The sequence below is a fragment of the Sinocyclocheilus rhinocerous genome, unplaced genomic scaffold, assembly GCF_001515625.1.
Source record: "Sinocyclocheilus rhinocerous isolate Xijiao unplaced genomic scaffold, SAMN03320098_v1.1 scaffold806, whole genome shotgun sequence".
Taxonomy (NCBI): domain Eukaryota; kingdom Metazoa; phylum Chordata; class Actinopteri; order Cypriniformes; family Cyprinidae; genus Sinocyclocheilus; species Sinocyclocheilus rhinocerous.
This window is the reverse complement of record NW_015648045.1, coordinates 569,523-588,273: the sequence shown is the minus strand read 5'-3', so window position 1 is coordinate 588,273 and position 18,751 is coordinate 569,523. Positions and strand designations below refer to the sequence as shown.

The following is an 18,751-nucleotide window of genomic DNA, read 5'->3' as shown; positions in this document are numbered from 1 at the left end:
TATATATATATATATATATATATATATATATATATATATATTATACATATTTAAATCAATATTAAATATTATGAATATTTAAATAAAAAAACAATGTTATTTTACCCTTAACCATTAAATTATATAAACTCATCCATTTACTTGTTTTCTATTCACTTATCCTATTAAGCATGACTACTCCCCTACAGGTATAAGTTCACTTCTTTATTGAAATCTGCATCTTTCATTTTCAGATGATCTGAAAATGAATTGAAAAAGAGAGTGAAACTAAACTGTATCATGGGGTGGACACAGAACATTAAGCATGTGTTATTCATTTCATTGCTCAGACTTTATTAATTTTAACGTAACTGCTGTTGATGTCTTGCCATACAGATCACATGATTCTTAAAGTCCCTCCATGAAATTGTGAATGGTGAAGCCTGGGCCTTCATGCTGGAACCACAGGTGCTTCTACATTTTGGTGCAAATTCAAGGTATTTTTTTTGTCATTGTTTTATATATCCAAACCTTCAGTTATCTCTTGAAATTAATACATATTCTAATACAGTACAAATCTCAACACAAAATCAAGCACTGTGTGCAGTATTTCTAAAAATATTTATCAACATGACAACTCAATTTAGATATTTGGAACCACTCAAGAGTTGTTACAAGCCATGTTTTTAAGACTGCCAATGACTTCAGTATCAGGGGCAGGCTTCATTCTCTTTCAGGATCTACTGGTAAATAAATGAGTTTCTAAACAATCTATATATACAGCTGATATAGAATATGAGCATGGATATTCATCTAATCACATCTAACATCATCAGCAAGCAGCATATTTACAGACATTGAAATGAAAACCTTACTACTTCCTCAAAGTAAATATAAAGTATAGGAGAGAAAAATGGACACAGATTAAGTACGATTCAAGTGTTAACTGATAGATTCAGTCATGGTTAGAAATATTGGCACCTTTGGTAAATATGATCAAAGAAGGCTGTGACAGTAAATCTGTATTTATCCTTTTAATATTTCCTTTTTTTTTTAAATCACAAAAATCGAACCTTTCAACAAGTAAAACAAATGAAAGTGGAAGGGGGATCACATTATGAAATAAAAGTTTTCTGTACATGTTGGCGACAATTATTGGTACCCCTAGAAATGATCATAAGTAAAATATCTTTGAAGTATATTCCCAATCATATTTTCAATTTTTAGCACACCACAGTGACTACATTAGGACAATGTAGTCACATGTTGTAAAACAAACATCATAATCAACAAAATCTTTCAAAATGTGTCACTGAGCACAAAATTAAGCTTCTGAAATGGCCATCCTAGTTCCCTGACCTAAACTTAAGAGTAGAGTGTATCAACATGGACTTGCGAACTGAAGGATCTGGAGTGGTCTCTAATCTTTTGTCAGGTGTTCTGAAACACATCAGGCATTATGGGAAAATACTCTGTTGTTATCTTGGGAAAAGGATGTTGCAAAAATATTGAATAAAAGATTGTTATTTGTGGCCAGTGTGTATTAGAGAAAAACATTTATTTCATAATGAGATTTCCTCCCATTTTCATTTGTTTTACTTCAATGAAAGGTTAGGTTTTGTGAATTATTTAAATAAAAGATCAATAGGATTAACAATGCAGATTTAATTTTACAGACTCCTTTGTTCATATTTACCAATTAAAGATAGATAGACAGACAGACAGACAGACAGACAGATAGACAGAGATAGATAGATAGATAGATAGATAGATAGATAGATGTTTCTTACAAATTTGCTGTTTTGAAAAAAACATCACTTACATGATTCATGTAGATCTGAAGAACTGTCACATTAGCAGAACTTCAGTCATATCTATTGACATGACATAAATTTCATGCTATGTTCATATTTTTTGTCATTTATATATTTTGTTATGAAGTGCTTCACTTCAGAGAAACTCACTGCTTTTAGGTTGCTGCAAATTTGCCGCAAATTACCAATAAGTTAGCCGCAAAGAAATGTTTTTGCAAGGGACATGCTATTTACACTGTAAATAGTGTTACAGTCTAAATAGTGGTAGATACTGTTTGCACCAAACATACATAGCAACAAAAAGCATCTTGTTTACATTAAGTACAAATAGTGACATGCTATTCACATAAAGTGTAAATAGAAGTAATAGGATATTTGTACTCAGGGCAAACAGTGGGCAAAGACAAATTAGCCATGGGTACTTACACCTGGCTTCTACAACACATAGATCAGATTATGCTTACAAAGACCTTTTATAGAGTGGATTGGTATAGTAAGAATAAATGGCTGTTTATTTAACCTTGAATTTAACAGATCTATGATTACATTTAATGATTTTTTTTCCTTTTTCTGCAGAGTGCAAGTTGTCCTGCCATAAGAAATGTGAGGTAAAGGTAAATCATGGATTTTTTTACACTTTTCTTTCTTTCTTTCTTTCTTTCTAAGAGAAAGATCACAGAAGGATATCTTTGTATTCTCTGTCTAGCTGTGTGTCATGCTAGATTTTGACATGAAGGATTTTCTTTATGCTTTTTATTTTAGCGACCTTCACTGACCTCTGTGTGTACATGTGTGTTAGAATCCCACTTGAAGACACGGGGCCCTATTTTAACCATCTAAGCGCATGGTCTAAAGAGCAAAGCGCAGGTGCACTTAGGGCATATCCGAATCCACTTTTGCTAGTTTAACGACGGGAAAAACGGCCGGTGCACCTGGCGCATTGTCTAAAAGGGTTGTCCCTATTCTCTTAATGAGTAATGGGTGTGTTTTGGGTACAACATGCAATAAACCAATCAAAGTCTCATCTTCCATTCCTTTTAAAGAGGGAGGAAACGGAACTGCTCGTGTGCAAGCAAATAGGTAGCCTAACTCTAATACATGCAATGACTATCCATTATGACATGTAGGCATTTTTATATTTATGTAGCCTACACAATAATAATCTTTTACATTGTAATAATTACATTTTTAATATTTGGCATGTTTGTGTGCTGCTGCGCGTCCCTGTGAGTGTAATAAGCGGATGTACGGACGTTGTGGACCCGCCTATAGGCGGATATTACTAATGCACTTTTTAATAAATAACAAAAAAATACTGCATTGACTTTAGACCAGGTTTTAGTTGGTCAATGGCGCAGTCTATTTCAGTTGCCTCAAAATAGCAACGTGCCAACAATGCGCCTGAACACACCTCGTTTTCAGACCAGCACACCCATGAGCACACAAATAGGTGCAAATGCATTTGCTATTAAAACAACATGGCATAGGACATGAAAATGATAACTGCGTAGGGCTGAAACTAGCAAAAAACACTTGCGTTGCGCCTGCCACAGCATTGCATTGGTCTGTTTTTTACTGGAGCAGGGTTAGCACAACTTTTGCAGGGTTAATTGCAATGCCAAATGTGAAACATTGACACTAAGACATCTAATCAGAAATAAAACAGCATGGCATGACACAAGCTTTGTACAGTCACAGAAGCTGTATGTTGTAAGACAAGCCAGTTATTTAAACCACTCGCACACTGTATTTATCCAATCATGGTTGCTGATACTGCAGATATGCAATTGAAAACTTTAATCCAAGGTTTAAGGATGAGCAGTGTATAACCTGTGGTTTAGAATGAACAAAGATTGCATATTTTGGCAGAAAATAGCCCCGCCCAGACTCCTGCCTCTGAGATTACGTTTCTGGTTACTTTGTTTTGTTGTTTTGATTTTGGAGAGGATGATTGCCTGCCCCCATTACTACCACCCAAATCGGACTGCTCCTCTTATGTCTCACTGGTCCCTCCAAGCCTCCCTCTCCTGCCTCCTCTCCAAATCTCTAATGTTGTCCAAATCATGTCGTTTTGTGCCAGTCCCTCTGTTCCTCCTCAGTCTCTTCTCTAGCCTTCAACCACTCCTGCAACCCGTCCTCGCTGTCTCCCATTAGCCCCTCAGCTCTTCCTCAGCCTCCTCTCAGTAGTACGGCAACACTTCGGGCCTGCTGCGAGCCAGCTCCTCCTGGGCGTGGGGATCCCTTGGCTCTGTCTCCGACCTCAGATTGCATCACTTCACCTAGGTCTGTCGCCCTGACTCCTCCTCCTCAGCTTCTTCCTCCCTCGACTCCAGCAGTGACCATCGGGCTTTCAGCTCAGACCACCAGCTCCACCTGGGTCAGACATCACCATGTCCACTGCTCTCTGGCCCTCCACCCCAATGGTTCCATTTGGCTCCACTTTAGCCCTCCAGTACGCCACTTCCATCTCAAGGGATCGTTGGTGTTGCTCTGTTGCAGCCTCCGGAACATTTAGTGTTAAGCCGGGCTCACACTGTGCGGTTTTTTAAAAGTCCTTTAGGATTGTACTTGTCAGACTGTACGAACATGATGATCATGTCACACTGTGGGATCTCAGTTGTCATTAATGTCAGACTGTACGACAGTCAAGACGCGTAAAAAATGGGTGCGCGCAAGAAAACTTGTCCGAAATTTAACCCATACACGTTCAGTGACTGCGAGCTGCATTGCACGCGGGGCTGTAATGTTGGCTATCATTAAAAGTATATGAATGGCGGCAATACCGGCGTATTTATGCAGAATAGTGCAAGCAGCACTACACACCCACATGAAAACAGCAGCGCAACCGGTGTTTATCATAGCAAAGGCAACGAATCATATGAATTCCGTGAACGGAGGACGAGAGCGCCGGAGTTTATGCGGTTAGAAGAAATCTCTAGCATTAATTCTGATCATGGCTTGTCTTGAAAAACGAAGACAGTTTGACGTTCGTCGTAGGAGATGTCACACTGCAGGACTGTGCGCCAAATCTTCTGACACTGCCAAATTTGGTCAAATTTGGTAAAATTTTATCAAAACGGTCATTAATCGGCTGTCGGTGAACATGTCAAACTAATGTTTAAAGACTACAGATTTAGCCTAGAATTATAGGAATCTTTTAGGATTTTCAAAATTTGTCTCAGACGACCAAATCGTGGCCAAAATCGCACAGTGTGAGCCGGGCTTTACTCTGTTCCTTAAGATGTCTGTCTGTGCTGAGAGTGGGACACCATTCTAGCTGTGGCCTGGTTCACCATCCAGCCATTCCAGTTCAAAGCCTCACCACCACCTGCAGCCCCCTGGACTTTTTGTTCCCTCCCTCTCCCGGATTCCCATCCTCCACCTCAGTCTGGACTTTGTTTTGTGTTTGCACCATTTTTACCTATTTGATGTCATTTGATTCAGCTGTGTTGCCACTAGGCACCTCGTTTCACTCTCTACTTGAGTTCTCTCTGTTTCAGTTCAGTTGGTCCAGTCTCGTCAATGTTACGTTTAAGCCTCCTTGTCTTGAGTTACCAGTGTGATCTATTGAAGACTCATGAAATCTGAATCTTCATCTTCATGTGTTTGTATACAGTGGTTGTGACAGCAGCAAAGTAAAAATTGTGGCTATAATTTTGAAAAAGTGAATATTTGAATGTTTGCAGATTTGGCTGCATTTACTTCCATTGTAGATACCTCAATGCCATATTTTTATTTATTAAGACAAGGTGAGAAGCTGAAATTCATTGAGTGAGTGCTTTTTTTGCTGCAGTAAATAAAATTTTTGCAAGTTTAAACATGTTTATAAAAAATTACCTCACTAGCAAACTAGCTGACTTTAATGTTGGTGATACTGAAGCCAAACTGCCCTTCTTAAATGTTTGTGAACTGTTTTGCATAAAAATCTGTTTTGAGTCTGTCTGATAGCTGTTTGGGCAGTGCTTTGACATAAGGCCCTGTGGCATTTTAACTGAGGCCTTCAAGACATTTAAGTGAAATATACTGAGGCATTTTGCTCTTGGTTGTTTTCAAACATTATTAATCATAATGTATGCATCACTAGCAGTCGTTTGACCTATCCCCTGCTGTCCACATTAGATGTTTGCCTGATTCTATCAGTGATCTAACATGCTAACATGTTAAAAAATATTATAATAATAATCTTAAGAATTATCTCGAAAGGTAGGGCATGGCGCTAGCAACGGCAAGGTCATTGATTCAGCTCCTAGCAAATGCATGAATTTATTAAAAAAACATGCACAATGAATACAATTAAAAGTTGCTTTGGATAAACATATCTGCCAAAGAAATAAATGTAATGAAAATGAAGAAGACAAATCAATAATAATAGGCACAGTTTGTTTTCATACGCAGACATGAATAATAATCTATATTCACAATAAAAGAGGATTATGAAAAACATTCACCAAAAAATTCAGTTAAATGTCTTTAAAGGAATGTGTACTATGCAGTCAAATGCTTCATGCAGCGAGAGGATGAATGTGAATGTACAAATGAATGAGGACATCTATACCCCATTTAAATTGCACTACCATACTTCTTAAAAACAGTAAAATCTATAAAGTAGCTATGTATTAAAGGGGTCATATGATGCTTTTTTAAAGATCATTATTTTGTGTATTTGGTGTAACAGAATATGTTGACATGCTTTAATGTTCAAAAAACACATTATTTTTCAAATACTGTACATTATTGTAGGTCCTCTATGCCCCGCCTCTCTTAAACGCTTCGTTTTCTACAAAGTCCCTCCTTCCGACAAGCCCAGTCTGCTCTGATTGGCCAGCTGACCCAGTGCATTGTGATTGGCCGAACACCGCAAGCACTCGTCGGAAATGTAATGCCCCTTACCATAATCGCGAGCTTCATCTTTCAAAATAAATGTAAAGACAGAGCCCGAAAGGGAAACAGAGTCGCGTGACAGACACAGTGATGAAGCTGGTATGTGTTTGCAGTACACAAGCCACGGTTAAGACAGCTGACTCTACCGTGGTGTGACCCTGTCTCTCTCTCTCTCACACACACACGCACGCGCACACACACACACACGATGCGCAAAACACAGACACAGACACAGACACACACACGCACACACACACACCGGAAGGCCAAATAAAGTGATTTTGCTTTCGCCTAGAAGCACACGGCGTCTCCCTGACATGGCTGCTTCAACCCTAACTGCGGTTACTGAAACCACGCCTTCTTTCTTTGCGTGCACATTTGGGTGGCATTATGGTAATATTTCCACATAGTGAGGTAGATATGTGGGGCGTGTTAGAACGAGCCGTTTTAGGGGGGCGTGGCAGAGTCTTAACTTTGATAAAGAATATCTCTTTGGTTTTGAGACTTTAGGGATCTCATCTATGCACAATCAGCTTGTAACACTCCAAAGAGAAAGGAAAACTTGAAATCGCACCATATGACCCCTTTAACATTAGGCTAATTAAAAGCAAATCATTTCAAAACTTGTTTTGTCCTACAATATTATGTCTTTCAGAATTATGTATAAAGTATGTCTGAAAGGTGCATTATGAATTAAGAACATTTGAAAATGGTTTGTTGTAGGCTTACACTGTTACATGAAATTAAATTGTATATGCTGTCACAAAATGGTTGCAAATAAAGTTTAGAGACTGGATCTAAATGCAGTAATATAGTTTTATACAAACTGGAAACAGGAACTGAACAGAACAACTGGGTTACAAGTTATTCACATTTGCATGTAGTTAATCAAATACCTAATTCAGTTTCTAGGTGAGCTTACTTAAAATGGCTTTGATGCCATGGTTGATCTGGTGATAGAAACATAGTGAAGGAAAATCAGATATCATGTTTTTGATCTTGTACCTATTTACATTTGTTTTCTCATTCAATGTATATCTGTTCCTTTAACATTGTAGAGGGAATAGAATAAAATACAGAAAATGTAACCATAACACTGAAAAGTTTAGTGTAAATTTTGAGGTTTGAAAACATATCAACTTAATATTTCTCTTCATCTGCAAGATAAAAATAATGTATAGATCTGTATGAAGTCAAACTGTATGAGGCCCCACTACGGTTCATTGTCACATGCACCACTGGGTATGACAAGTTTATAAATATTGGTCAGCAGGTGTTGTGTACAGAGGAAGAGAGAGAAATACTCTTTACCAGACAAATTACTGTACATGGAAAATTGAGCAGCACCAGCAGGAAGGACAGTTATTTTTATGTATTTATTTTTAAATAAATTGCTAATATAATATGTTATTTACTGTGTTAATTTATATTTATTGCTTTTTCAAGAAATTGCTTAAAGTGGAGCAGACATGTACTGTACCTGGTAAAACAGTTTGAAAGAAGAAAGCTTTTTTTTAAACTTTCAGAAAGGAAAAGGTATCTGGAAACTGTGCTTTTTGTAGGACAGCCTAGAGATCCAGATTCTTTTCATTTATTTCTTTTTTTAAAGAGCAAATCTGTCATTTACTCACTGTCATTATCAACCTGTATGCCATTATATTTCATGTTCATCAGATTACAGTGGAATACAAAACGGGGATTTTTGAAGAATCACACCTCTTCCATAAAAGTCGTCCATACAATCCATCCACTAAAGCCAAAGCTTGTGTAATGTATCATGAAAGGAAGAGACTGCATTTTAAGCTAAAAATCTTCCCTTCTGCTGCAGCTGTCAAATATTATTCTCCATTCAACATACTTGAACTGGATCGAGTTGGTTACGACACACGCAGTTGTGGATCAGTGAAGGGGAACAACTTAAACTCGCAACTTAAACTTGTTTAACAACTTAAACTCCCCTCTTCCTTTGCTTCCTGTTGCTCATTCAGTGTTGTACCAATAAAGGCAAAAAAATGAATAAATAAATGGATATACATGTCAGTACATCCTAGGGCAGTGTTTTCAAACCAGGAGGATGGGCTGCATGTGGGGTTTCTGATACAATAGTCGAACATGTCTCTGGGTAGCAGGCTGCATGGTGGGTGTAAGCAGGTGGTTAAAACCCGGCCAGCCTCTGCCTAGTAGTAGTGGGACGGGTAGTTTTTTTTTTTAACCAGACCAACATCCAGGGCCCAAGAATCACATCCTGCAATGATGGCCTCCTCTTTTGCGGTTACATATTATGATTGGACCAGGCTGTCCAAGCTTCCCAAACTACCAAAATCTAAACTTGTCATGACCCAATGTCCATTCAGATGATTTTTTCTCGCTCAGATCTATATGTTGGTGTTGTGTGGTCAAGAATATAATCCACCTGCCTTGCTTGGGTCTCATGGGCATTCGAGACTGTGGGAATTGACTCTTTGCTTAGCCTCTCAGCAGTCAGCGTACTATCTGCATGAGAAGTACCCTCCAGGAGATGTTTCTCCAATGGCCTTCTCTGGGATAATGTTTACCTCAGCCTCCATGATCCCAAGTCTGTGCGGCTTCTGGCATTTCCACTGCCTCCACTAATTCATTCAAGGATACTGATTCATTGGAATGAGCACATGAACTTGCCTACTATCACTAAGGCAGAACAGATTCCAGGTGCATTTCCTTGTCACTACCTGCCAAGAGAGAAGCTGTTACTCATCTTTCTGGTGGTTTACCATGGGTTATAACTCCCTCCGGTGATTATGCAGATTGTTCACAGGTGCTTCCAGTAATGCAGCTCCACCCTCAGACAGGTGTTCATGTTCTTGTGCTCAAAAGTCTTTTTCTTGCCAGATTTTCTTTGGTAAAGACAACTATTACATGCCATCCACGTGTGATGACTTCCAGCAACAAAGGGACCTTTGGGGACATCTAATTTATTTTGAATGAACAAGCAGCTTCTAGTGATGCAAAGTCGGATTCATTTCCGCTAACCAGTTCTTTTCGGACAGATCGGCTCATTGAACCGGTTAAAAAAGCCGATTCATCGGTTCCTGACGTCATCAAGCAATACGCCTTTCTTTTCTAACAACTCAGTGCCATGTTGTATCAATGAAAAATTCAAATAAGTAATTTGTGTCAACGCATATTGAAACATTCAAAAAGAAAGTTATTTGTGTGAAAGCATATTGCTGATTATTGCCATATAATTCACTTAAGTTAATGGTGTTTGTGGTCACAGTTTCATTCGCGGATCCTCAGATACGACTAACTGGCCAATATCAGTCTTTGTCAGGTGACGTCACACTCACGAGAATCGAAGTGCATTTTGGGTATCGCCGCCATTTGTAAGGTATCAAAGCCGAGGTGTTCTGTAGTTGGAGAATTGTCTTTTTCATTTGATTTAAAATGGTATGTTCTTGTTGTGTTAAAGTCTGCAATAGTGAATTACATGATAGAAAAGGTCAAAAACTCCCCACGAAGAAAGATATTTTAGGTCTCACACTTGAGAAAAAGACTAAACAACAAGAGGCGTCGCCGCGTCAGATGGCCTGGGTTGCAGCGGTGATATGCAAAATCATCATATTTGCCAACATATCTCCGGTTATGTTCGTTTACCCTCGACATTTTCATAAAGGTCTTGTTATTAGTACTTATCAGTACTTGTTATCAGCCAAATGAAGTACGGAAAATTGTGAACAAACAGGGTAAGGTTTAATGGTAGAGACTCACATGATGTAATTACTTACAATTGTGCAAATTATGTGTGCAAATCAATGGTAGACAAAAACAGAACATATAAGTGTAAGTAAATAAAATAAGTTTTTATACTGTAAACAAGATAATCATATATCCAACGAGGTTGGAGGCAGCGATGCCGGTGGCACTCAACTTTTTGCGTCAGGTAACCTTAGTATGGATCAGGTGTTATTAATCATCATCAGTGACAAATTACATAAATCACAGTTCCTAAAAAAATTTGCTGACATTATCTCGGTACCGTATCTACTTGGTTTGCATCCGTTTCTCCAGTATGACGATTTAATTGGTCTTTACTGCACGGCTCTGTACACTGCGGTTACTTCCTGAGAACCGGCTCAAAAGAACGATTTGTTCAAGAACCTAACATCACTAGCAGCTTCCGTTGACATGTGCAGTGACTTCAGAATTATAAAAGTTTATTGCAATTTAAGAGCAACTTTTGGGAGTGATAACCAAGAAGTGAAGACTGAGTCAGTGGAGCTCACATGCCACCCATCTTAAACATAGGCAAGACAGGACTGAGAAGTTTCAGAGCAAATTCAATCTTCTATATGATTTTTCTGAAACCACATACATGGATTAATTGGTGTGGGGGAAAAAACTGTTGGCGGTCTTAGTGAGTTTGATTTATGCATTGATAGTTCATACTGATGATTAAATGAGGCAATGAGCAGTTAAGCACTTCTGCAGTTCATATTAAAACAACTTCCACTGCCTAATGTTCATTATTAGAGACAAGCAAGCTAATTACAGTATTTGTCAAACTTGAATGATATGTTAGAAATGTTTGGCACTATTTTAATAGTGTTGTGTTTTAGTTGAGCTAATTAACCTACTAGATACTGTAGTTTTTTTATTATTCAGCTTCAGCTCACATAGTTTAAGTGGGTCAGTTGACTATGATTATTTGAAAAAATTGTATTCTTTTAGACTTTTGTACTTTGAAAAACATTATTAGTACATTATTTAATATTTTAAATATAATACATTTTTAATTAAAACTGTGGTGACCCACATTTTGTGTTTATTATTGTTGATGAAATAAAACAAATCATTATAAATATTTGTCTGTGTCATAGTTCAACAAGCGAGGTTAAACACAAAAAGAAGATGCAATATTTTGAAGAATGTTGGTAACCAAAGAATTGACAGTATTCTTTCCCCCCCTCCATACTGTGGAAGTCAATGTCAGCTGTTTTGTTTATCAACATTTTTTAAAATATATTCTTTGGAATAACGAGGGTGAGTAAATGATGACAGAATTTTCATTATTGGGTGTGTTCATGTGCTCACATTTTGTTATTCTCATTCAGAAAATAAAGAACACACTACAAACAGCGTGTCTGTTTTCCACACACCACAAACAGCATCTCAGCATCACAGTTGCCTGTGGTGTGTGCAAAAAGCATTTGAAATGTGGGTTGTGAAGGTGCATTTCATTATTTGGACTTAATGGACAAATATGACTCCTCAAGCAAGTTCTGTGTAAAATCGATTGCCAGTAATTACTGCAAGATGCATGCTGATTAGAAAAAATATATAACTGGTATAAATCAAAATCGCCCACACTGTTGACCTCTATGACACATAAATTAATACATTTAAAAAGTCTGTGAACCCTTCCAATTTACCTGGATTACATGAAATGTTTACATAAAATGTGCCAAAGTGATAAAAATATCATTCAAAGTTTAAAAAAAAAAATGGTAATAACCTCTTTTATTTGTGTTGTGTGCAACATATTATGTGCAGCAAATCGAGAGTTGTGAGATTAATAAAATGGAGAAGAGCCACCACAATGTTCAGTACCACACATTAGAAACTAACAATGTACTGATTACAATTCTTTGTTATGTGAAGAATATGGTGAGGAAACATATATTCGCAGAGACATGCAGAAGTAAATGTATTAATAATCAAATATCAAGAAATTTATATGTGAATACTTCCATCATTTCTATACCTTCTGTAGATCTATTTTTATAGGATTATTCACAAGACTCCCTTCTACTTCAAGCCTCTACCATACCTTGTTCAAAATCATACATCAATCCCTACACAGACATATTACTATGACATACTGTATATACATTACATATTACTGCACTGGCATTATTTCTTCATATTTCATAGATTTATATCTAGAGTGGGTAAATGACTGGAAAACACAATAAACAAAAATAATTGTGATAACCACCCAGCTCTAAAAACAGTCTTTTGATTTTCAAAAGTTATCCTTAAACCTTCTTTTCAGTGCAGACCTATAGATTCCAGTCAATAAGATGAGACTGGAGCTTTGTCAGAGCCTTTGTCCTGTAAGAATACTCACAAATATTGTTTGCTGTTCACAGGCAATAAGCTCAGGTAAATCTAAAGGGTTCAAATACTTTTCCTGCAAATTTTTCTTACAACTATTATGGAAAAAACATTAAGTATTAGAATATTTATTTAAGATTTTAGATTTGTGTTGTTGTTGTTGTTGTTTTGGGTGTAGGCCAGCTACATTCAATAACAGGTCCAGTCAGTTCATGTTAAATGTTGAATTAGCTCTTGTATCTCTGTGTAGTAAGTTCAGTTTTGTGCTTCACAATTCTATCAGACAAGGTAGAGACAGGAAAGTTGTTAAAAATATAACAGCTGCATTCAGCCTAAATTTTTCTCCCTCTATCTCCTCCTCTTTATATTTGCAGGTAGCCACAGCCTGTGAATCTACAGCTACTACAACGACTACAACTACTACAACTACTACAACTAACTACAATCAGGTAAGATCAATCAGGTAAGAATCAAACAAACTGCCCAGAAGTCTAAAAAAGAGTTGTTGTTGTTGTTGTTGTTGCTGTTGTTGTTGTTGTTATTGTTGTGGTTGTTTTTAGTGGAAAAAAATCACACCATTTTTAGCACACAGTTCCAAACTTTTTAGCAAAAACATAACTTTGATTATTACAGTGTTGTTATGTAGTTGTATTATACATTTGTATTGGTGGTAAAATTTTATTTTTTAAAAATCAGGTTTTCTTTAGTTAAAAAAAAAATTAATTGTATTATTATTACTGTGCCCTTTGAGTTATAGCTAGAAATTTGAGTTACAGCAAGGAAAAATGATCAAATTTGTCATGTGTTCACCAAATGCCCTATGGTAATATAAATATGTGGCAATAATCGTTACAGACCACACCTAAAAAGAATAGGTCATATATGCATAAATATTTATATTTATTAGATTTATGTGTGTACAGAAAATTACAGATGTTAAATTAGATTTTGTGTGTGTGTGTGTGTGTCTGTGTGTGTGTGTGTACTTGTTTATGCTACATTGTGGGGACCAAATGTCCCCTCAAGGATAGTAAAACCTGAAATTTTTTACATTGTGGGGACTGGCCTGTGGTCCCCACGAGGGGGAGAAAATATAAAAAATACTAAATTATGTTTATCTGAAAGTGTAACAATGCAAACAGGTTTTCTGTAAGGGGTAGGTTTAGGGTTAGGGGATAGAAAATATTGTTTGGTCAGTATAAAAATAATAGAAGTCTATGGAAAGTCCCCACAATTCACAAAAACAAACATGTGTGTGTTTGTGTGTGTTTTCTGTCGTCCTCTATAACCAGGGATCCACAAAGTCTCCCAATATGGACTCCAAACGAAGGCCATCCAGGTATGTATGCTAATATACACTGATATCACAACCTGGAGATCTTTAGAGAAATAACTTAAAAACTATAAATAATGTTATCAGTGCATTAAATATTATTTGATGCTGGCTAGTAGATTTTATTTGTGGTTGTATGATCTGGATATTTGTCTTTTGGCTCAATGGGATCACTTTATAGCAAATATTTTATAAGATTAATTAGAAAAAAGTAGTGTTTCTTTGTGACTAAACTTGAGATGATTCCACATGTGTTTGCCATGTGTGCCATGTCTGATACTGTGTCAACTCCTCTATGACCTGCACAGCTTTAGTTACAACCAGAAAAATAATGTGCCATGGTGAAAATTATCAGATTAACTGTAAATTCCTGTGTCAGAAAATCAATCAGAAAAAAACGGGCTGAATAAGATTATAAATATCTGAATCTTCTTTTATTTAGTGTCTATCATTTGTTATTTCTGTTCCATCTAAGGACCCTAAGTCTGATACAAAAAATGGAGGAAAATAATGAAGTGGACCTGGTCTACATCACAGAGCGCATCATTGCTCTGTCCTTCCCTGGTGGAACAGAGGAGCATAAATACAGTGTACATCTGAGGGAGGTGACCAACATGCTCCGTTCTAAACACCAGCAGCACTATCTAGTAAGGATCTTCCAAAATTCAGAGCTACTGACAGTCCCAAAAGAATCCTTCAAAAACTGTTCTAGTAGATTCTTTATGGCGAACTAGGGTTTCTTTACATGACTATTAACTGGTCATTATGTGATGCAGTGTGACGTGTCATGATGTGACGTGATGTAATGATCACTTTCTGTGAGGATGTTAAATGATAGGGAATCTCTATTTGTAAAAAATAATTCTACTTGGGTAGCATATACTTAGTTGCTTAGTCTTAGACTTAAACTTGAAAAGAACTTGAACAAGAGACAATTTACAATAAATAAACCAGACAAAAGTCAGCGTTAAGACTTAAATACAAGGGAAATATCATTCAATCAATCAAACAAAAGACACCTGAGCTTTGTAAAAGCATTAACAAATTACTTTCAATATACCACGAATAACCCCTAAAGATCCTCCTTCTTTCCGGAGCAATATTACGGATGTGTTAAATATAATTATTGTAATAAATATGTCTATATTTCATAACAATTACATTTTACAGCAACTGTGTGAAAACAAGCCTGGAAAGAGACATGAGTATTTGGGGGGGGGGGTGAAAGATTCTTAGTGCATTCCAGGGAATTACTGATGGTTTATATCGTAAATTAATTCGGGAGAGCAGACCACAAATGCACAGTATATGTTGTCTCTTTTCATTTACTTACAGCAAAATACAAAGGAAACATGAAAATAATCAGGAGGAAAATAATGCAGCGGGCTGAAAAGAGCTATTCTATAGATATTGTTGTTATATCATGTCACATTAATATACCGAACGTAACATTATTCTCCTAACTTCTGAGAAAACTTCTAGAAAATGAATGAAAATTTACAGCCCATTCAGTCAAAATGACAGATAAGTATTATTTGTAGCACAATCTTATGATTTGAAATGATTTATTGCAGTCTTTTTGAGTGGAACTTCCCCAAACCGTAATTTACCCTCCCATATTTTAAAACGCAGCAGGCTTGTTAGGAAAAAGGTGGATACATTTAGTTTAACAGCATTAAACTATACACGTCCATTTTAGAAACTTACATTATTTTCATGCTCCATCCATTCAGTAAATGCAAGTCCTTGATTGAGCGGGCTTGTCTTGCATATTTACTTCTCAGGTAATGTTAACTCTATGACCCTTTTGCAGAAGAAGAGAATGTATACAGGTTTGGAATCAGGATAAGTATAAGTAAAGAGGATGTTCTTTACCATGCGCAATTCATGTTTAAAGGTTTTGTTTCCAATTTCAGCTGCTTAATCTCAGCGAACGGAGGCATGACATCACCAAGCAGAACCCAAGGGTGAGTTTATGATCTATCTATCTATCTATCTATCTATCTATCGATATAACAGTTCCTGTCAGCTTGTGGTCTTAAAGTTGTTTTATGCATGTGTGCATTCATGACAGGTGCTGGATTTTGGTTGGCCCGATCATCATGCTCCTGCTCTAGACAAAATTTGCAGTATCTGTAAAGCCATGGACACCTGGCTTAATGCAGACCCTCACAATGTGGTGGTACTGCACAACAAGGTAATCGTATCACATCTGGCCTTGGGCACCCAATCTCCACCTCCTTCGCCTTGCATGACTGACATGATATCACTGTAAAAAAAAATCAGTTGCTGCCTTAAAGTTGAATCAAATTGGCATTTCAATTTAGATTATATTTAACTGACTTAAAAAAGTTGAATCTCATGTAACTTAAGTGTCTTATCATCTCAGTCATAAGAGAAGTGTTTTCTAGACACCTGCTTTCTAGTTAGGTGTAATGACTAGAGATTATATAAATAATTTTTATCTTATCCTGCATGTATGGCTCATGTGATTGGCTCAAAATATCCTGTGGTCCAAAGATCCAAGACAACATATTTCAAAAGTTGTAATTTGTGCCAAACAAGCAACCACCACTGCCATAATTGGAAATACCAGGTTGGAAAATGAATGGTGTCCAAATCAATGGAATAGTTCACCAAAATGAAAAATCTTGCATCATTAAATCTCACCCTCAATCTGTATGACTTGCTGTCTTCTGCAGAACACAAAAGAAGATATTTTGAGGTCCAAACAAACAAAAGTGGACCCAATTCACACAATTAGGGAAAAAAAGATGCATGCATTTCAAAACTAGCCAGCGTTAAGAAATAGGATGTGTTAAACAATGACTGAACTGAAATCCCAAAATAACAGTAACTGCTTTGTTTTCACTTTGCATGTTCTTCTTGTTCATTTGGTAATTTGGCAACATTTCTTGCAGGGAAATTGGGGGAGAACTGGTGTTGTGGTGGGTGCCTATATGCACTACAGTAACTTATCTACCAGGTAGGATATGTCTATTTGAAACATTGTGGTGTATTTAGGATACAGTAGAGAGGATCATGTATTTGTGTAGAGTGTTTATGTTTTGCATTCATATTTTCAGTGCTGAGCAGGCATTGGACAGGTTTGCCATGAAGCGTTTTTATGAAGATAAAGCCATGCCCATGGGCCAGCCTTCCCAGAGGAGGTCAGCAATGCACCACACATGCCTATTTTGACTCTGCAAAATATCCATGCAGACTTCAAATACTGATCCTGGAATCAGTGCTGCTTGCAAAACCACACTAAAATTATGATTTGCTTTTGTTTTGTGTTTTGTTTTTGTTTTGTTTTGTTTTGTGAGAAATAGGTAATTTTGCTTTAGATATCTGTGAATCACATCTTTTCTTGAACTGAGTCAATGCGTTTGCAGTTTGGGGTTGAACCAACAGGTGCTACCAAAGTACATGTGCTAAAACTGGAATTGCAGTAAAACATAAAAAGATATCCATGATAATTAGAGTTAAATCTAGTGATGTTAAGAGTCAACCAGTATGAATAATGATTAATAATACATTCTCTAAAACACTTTCATTCTCTAAAATCTAAGTGACATCTTTCATATAATCATCATATACGTAACACGTTTGTTTTGCGATTCGGCCCGAATCAGTTTTCTAAAGTGTTTTTGAAAAATCACTTACTCTGCCTTTAATGGCTCCAAAATACAATTAAGCATTAAAATGATGGTGATCACTGAAAAGGGCTAAAAAATATAAAAATATTAAAAATTTTCATTGCATTTTCATATATTGTGTTTTTCCCCTTTCATAATGCTGTGTGTATGTATAGGTATGTGCATTACTTCGCTGGTCTCCTTTCTGGTCACATCAAAATCAACAACAAGCCCCTGTTCCTTCACCATGTCATCATGCATGGCATCCCTAATTTTGAGTCAAAAGGAGGTGGGCGCACACACTGCTGCACATTCAATTCATCAGTACAATTTTATGTTTATGTATATTATTCTATGCTGTGTACAAGCAACTGTAAAATCAGTGCTGTGCTGTACTATATCTAACCCCATCAGGTTGCCGACCCTTCCTCAAAATCTATCAAGCAATGCAGCCTGTGTACACATCTGGAATTTAGTAAGTAAATTGCTTCCTAGTGTGCATGCTGAAAAATGTTAATACATAAAGTGTAGTTGTGATCTCATTATCGTAATCATAGACATTGTATGTAAAGTCTGGTTGTAGCAAGTCTGTGCTTAGTAACTAACATACATTTTAATTCGGTTCTGTGTGATCTGTAGTGCCACATTCAACTTGCTTTGAATGATGTTTATATCTACCCAACATTAAAATTTTATTTTGAAGTAAAAAAAAAAAAAAAAGTGTAGTAAAACTAACAGCATATTGTGACCTACTGTAAAATAATTTTCACTGTACATGTATCTGCCTGATACGTTTTTTTATATTAATAAAAAGTGGTTAGGTTTAGTGTAGGTATGTGGTTAAGGTCTGAAAAATAAAAATGTATAAATGTTACATATAAATAAATATGAATTCTTATGATATCAAGCTGAAAGTCTGCATGCTGTTTACTGTATTAGTATCTGTGTAAGAGAGTCTGGTATAACATCTGTTGCCCTCTTGTTAAGGGAGTAACCCATCTTAATCTGCACCT

General features: G+C 36.6%; 1 protein-coding gene across 1 annotated transcript in view; it reads left to right on the top strand.

Moving 5' to 3' along the window:
* tns1a (tensin 1a) overlaps positions 1 to 18,751 on the top strand; it is an 87,378-nt gene that overhangs the window by 44,214 nt on the left and 24,413 nt on the right. Inside the window, exons 3-12 of the mRNA XM_016514099.1 lie at positions 2,370 to 2,407; positions 13,142 to 13,216; positions 14,060 to 14,106; positions 14,576 to 14,747; positions 16,017 to 16,067; positions 16,175 to 16,297; positions 17,022 to 17,086; positions 17,187 to 17,270; positions 17,915 to 18,027; positions 18,153 to 18,213. Coding sequence (XP_016369585.1) covers positions 2,370 to 2,407; positions 13,142 to 13,216; positions 14,060 to 14,106; positions 14,576 to 14,747; positions 16,017 to 16,067; positions 16,175 to 16,297; positions 17,022 to 17,086; positions 17,187 to 17,270; positions 17,915 to 18,027; positions 18,153 to 18,213 — 829 coding nt within the window. The remainder of the gene's footprint in view (positions 1 to 2,369; positions 2,408 to 13,141; positions 13,217 to 14,059; positions 14,107 to 14,575; positions 14,748 to 16,016; positions 16,068 to 16,174; positions 16,298 to 17,021; positions 17,087 to 17,186; positions 17,271 to 17,914; positions 18,028 to 18,152; positions 18,214 to 18,751) is intronic.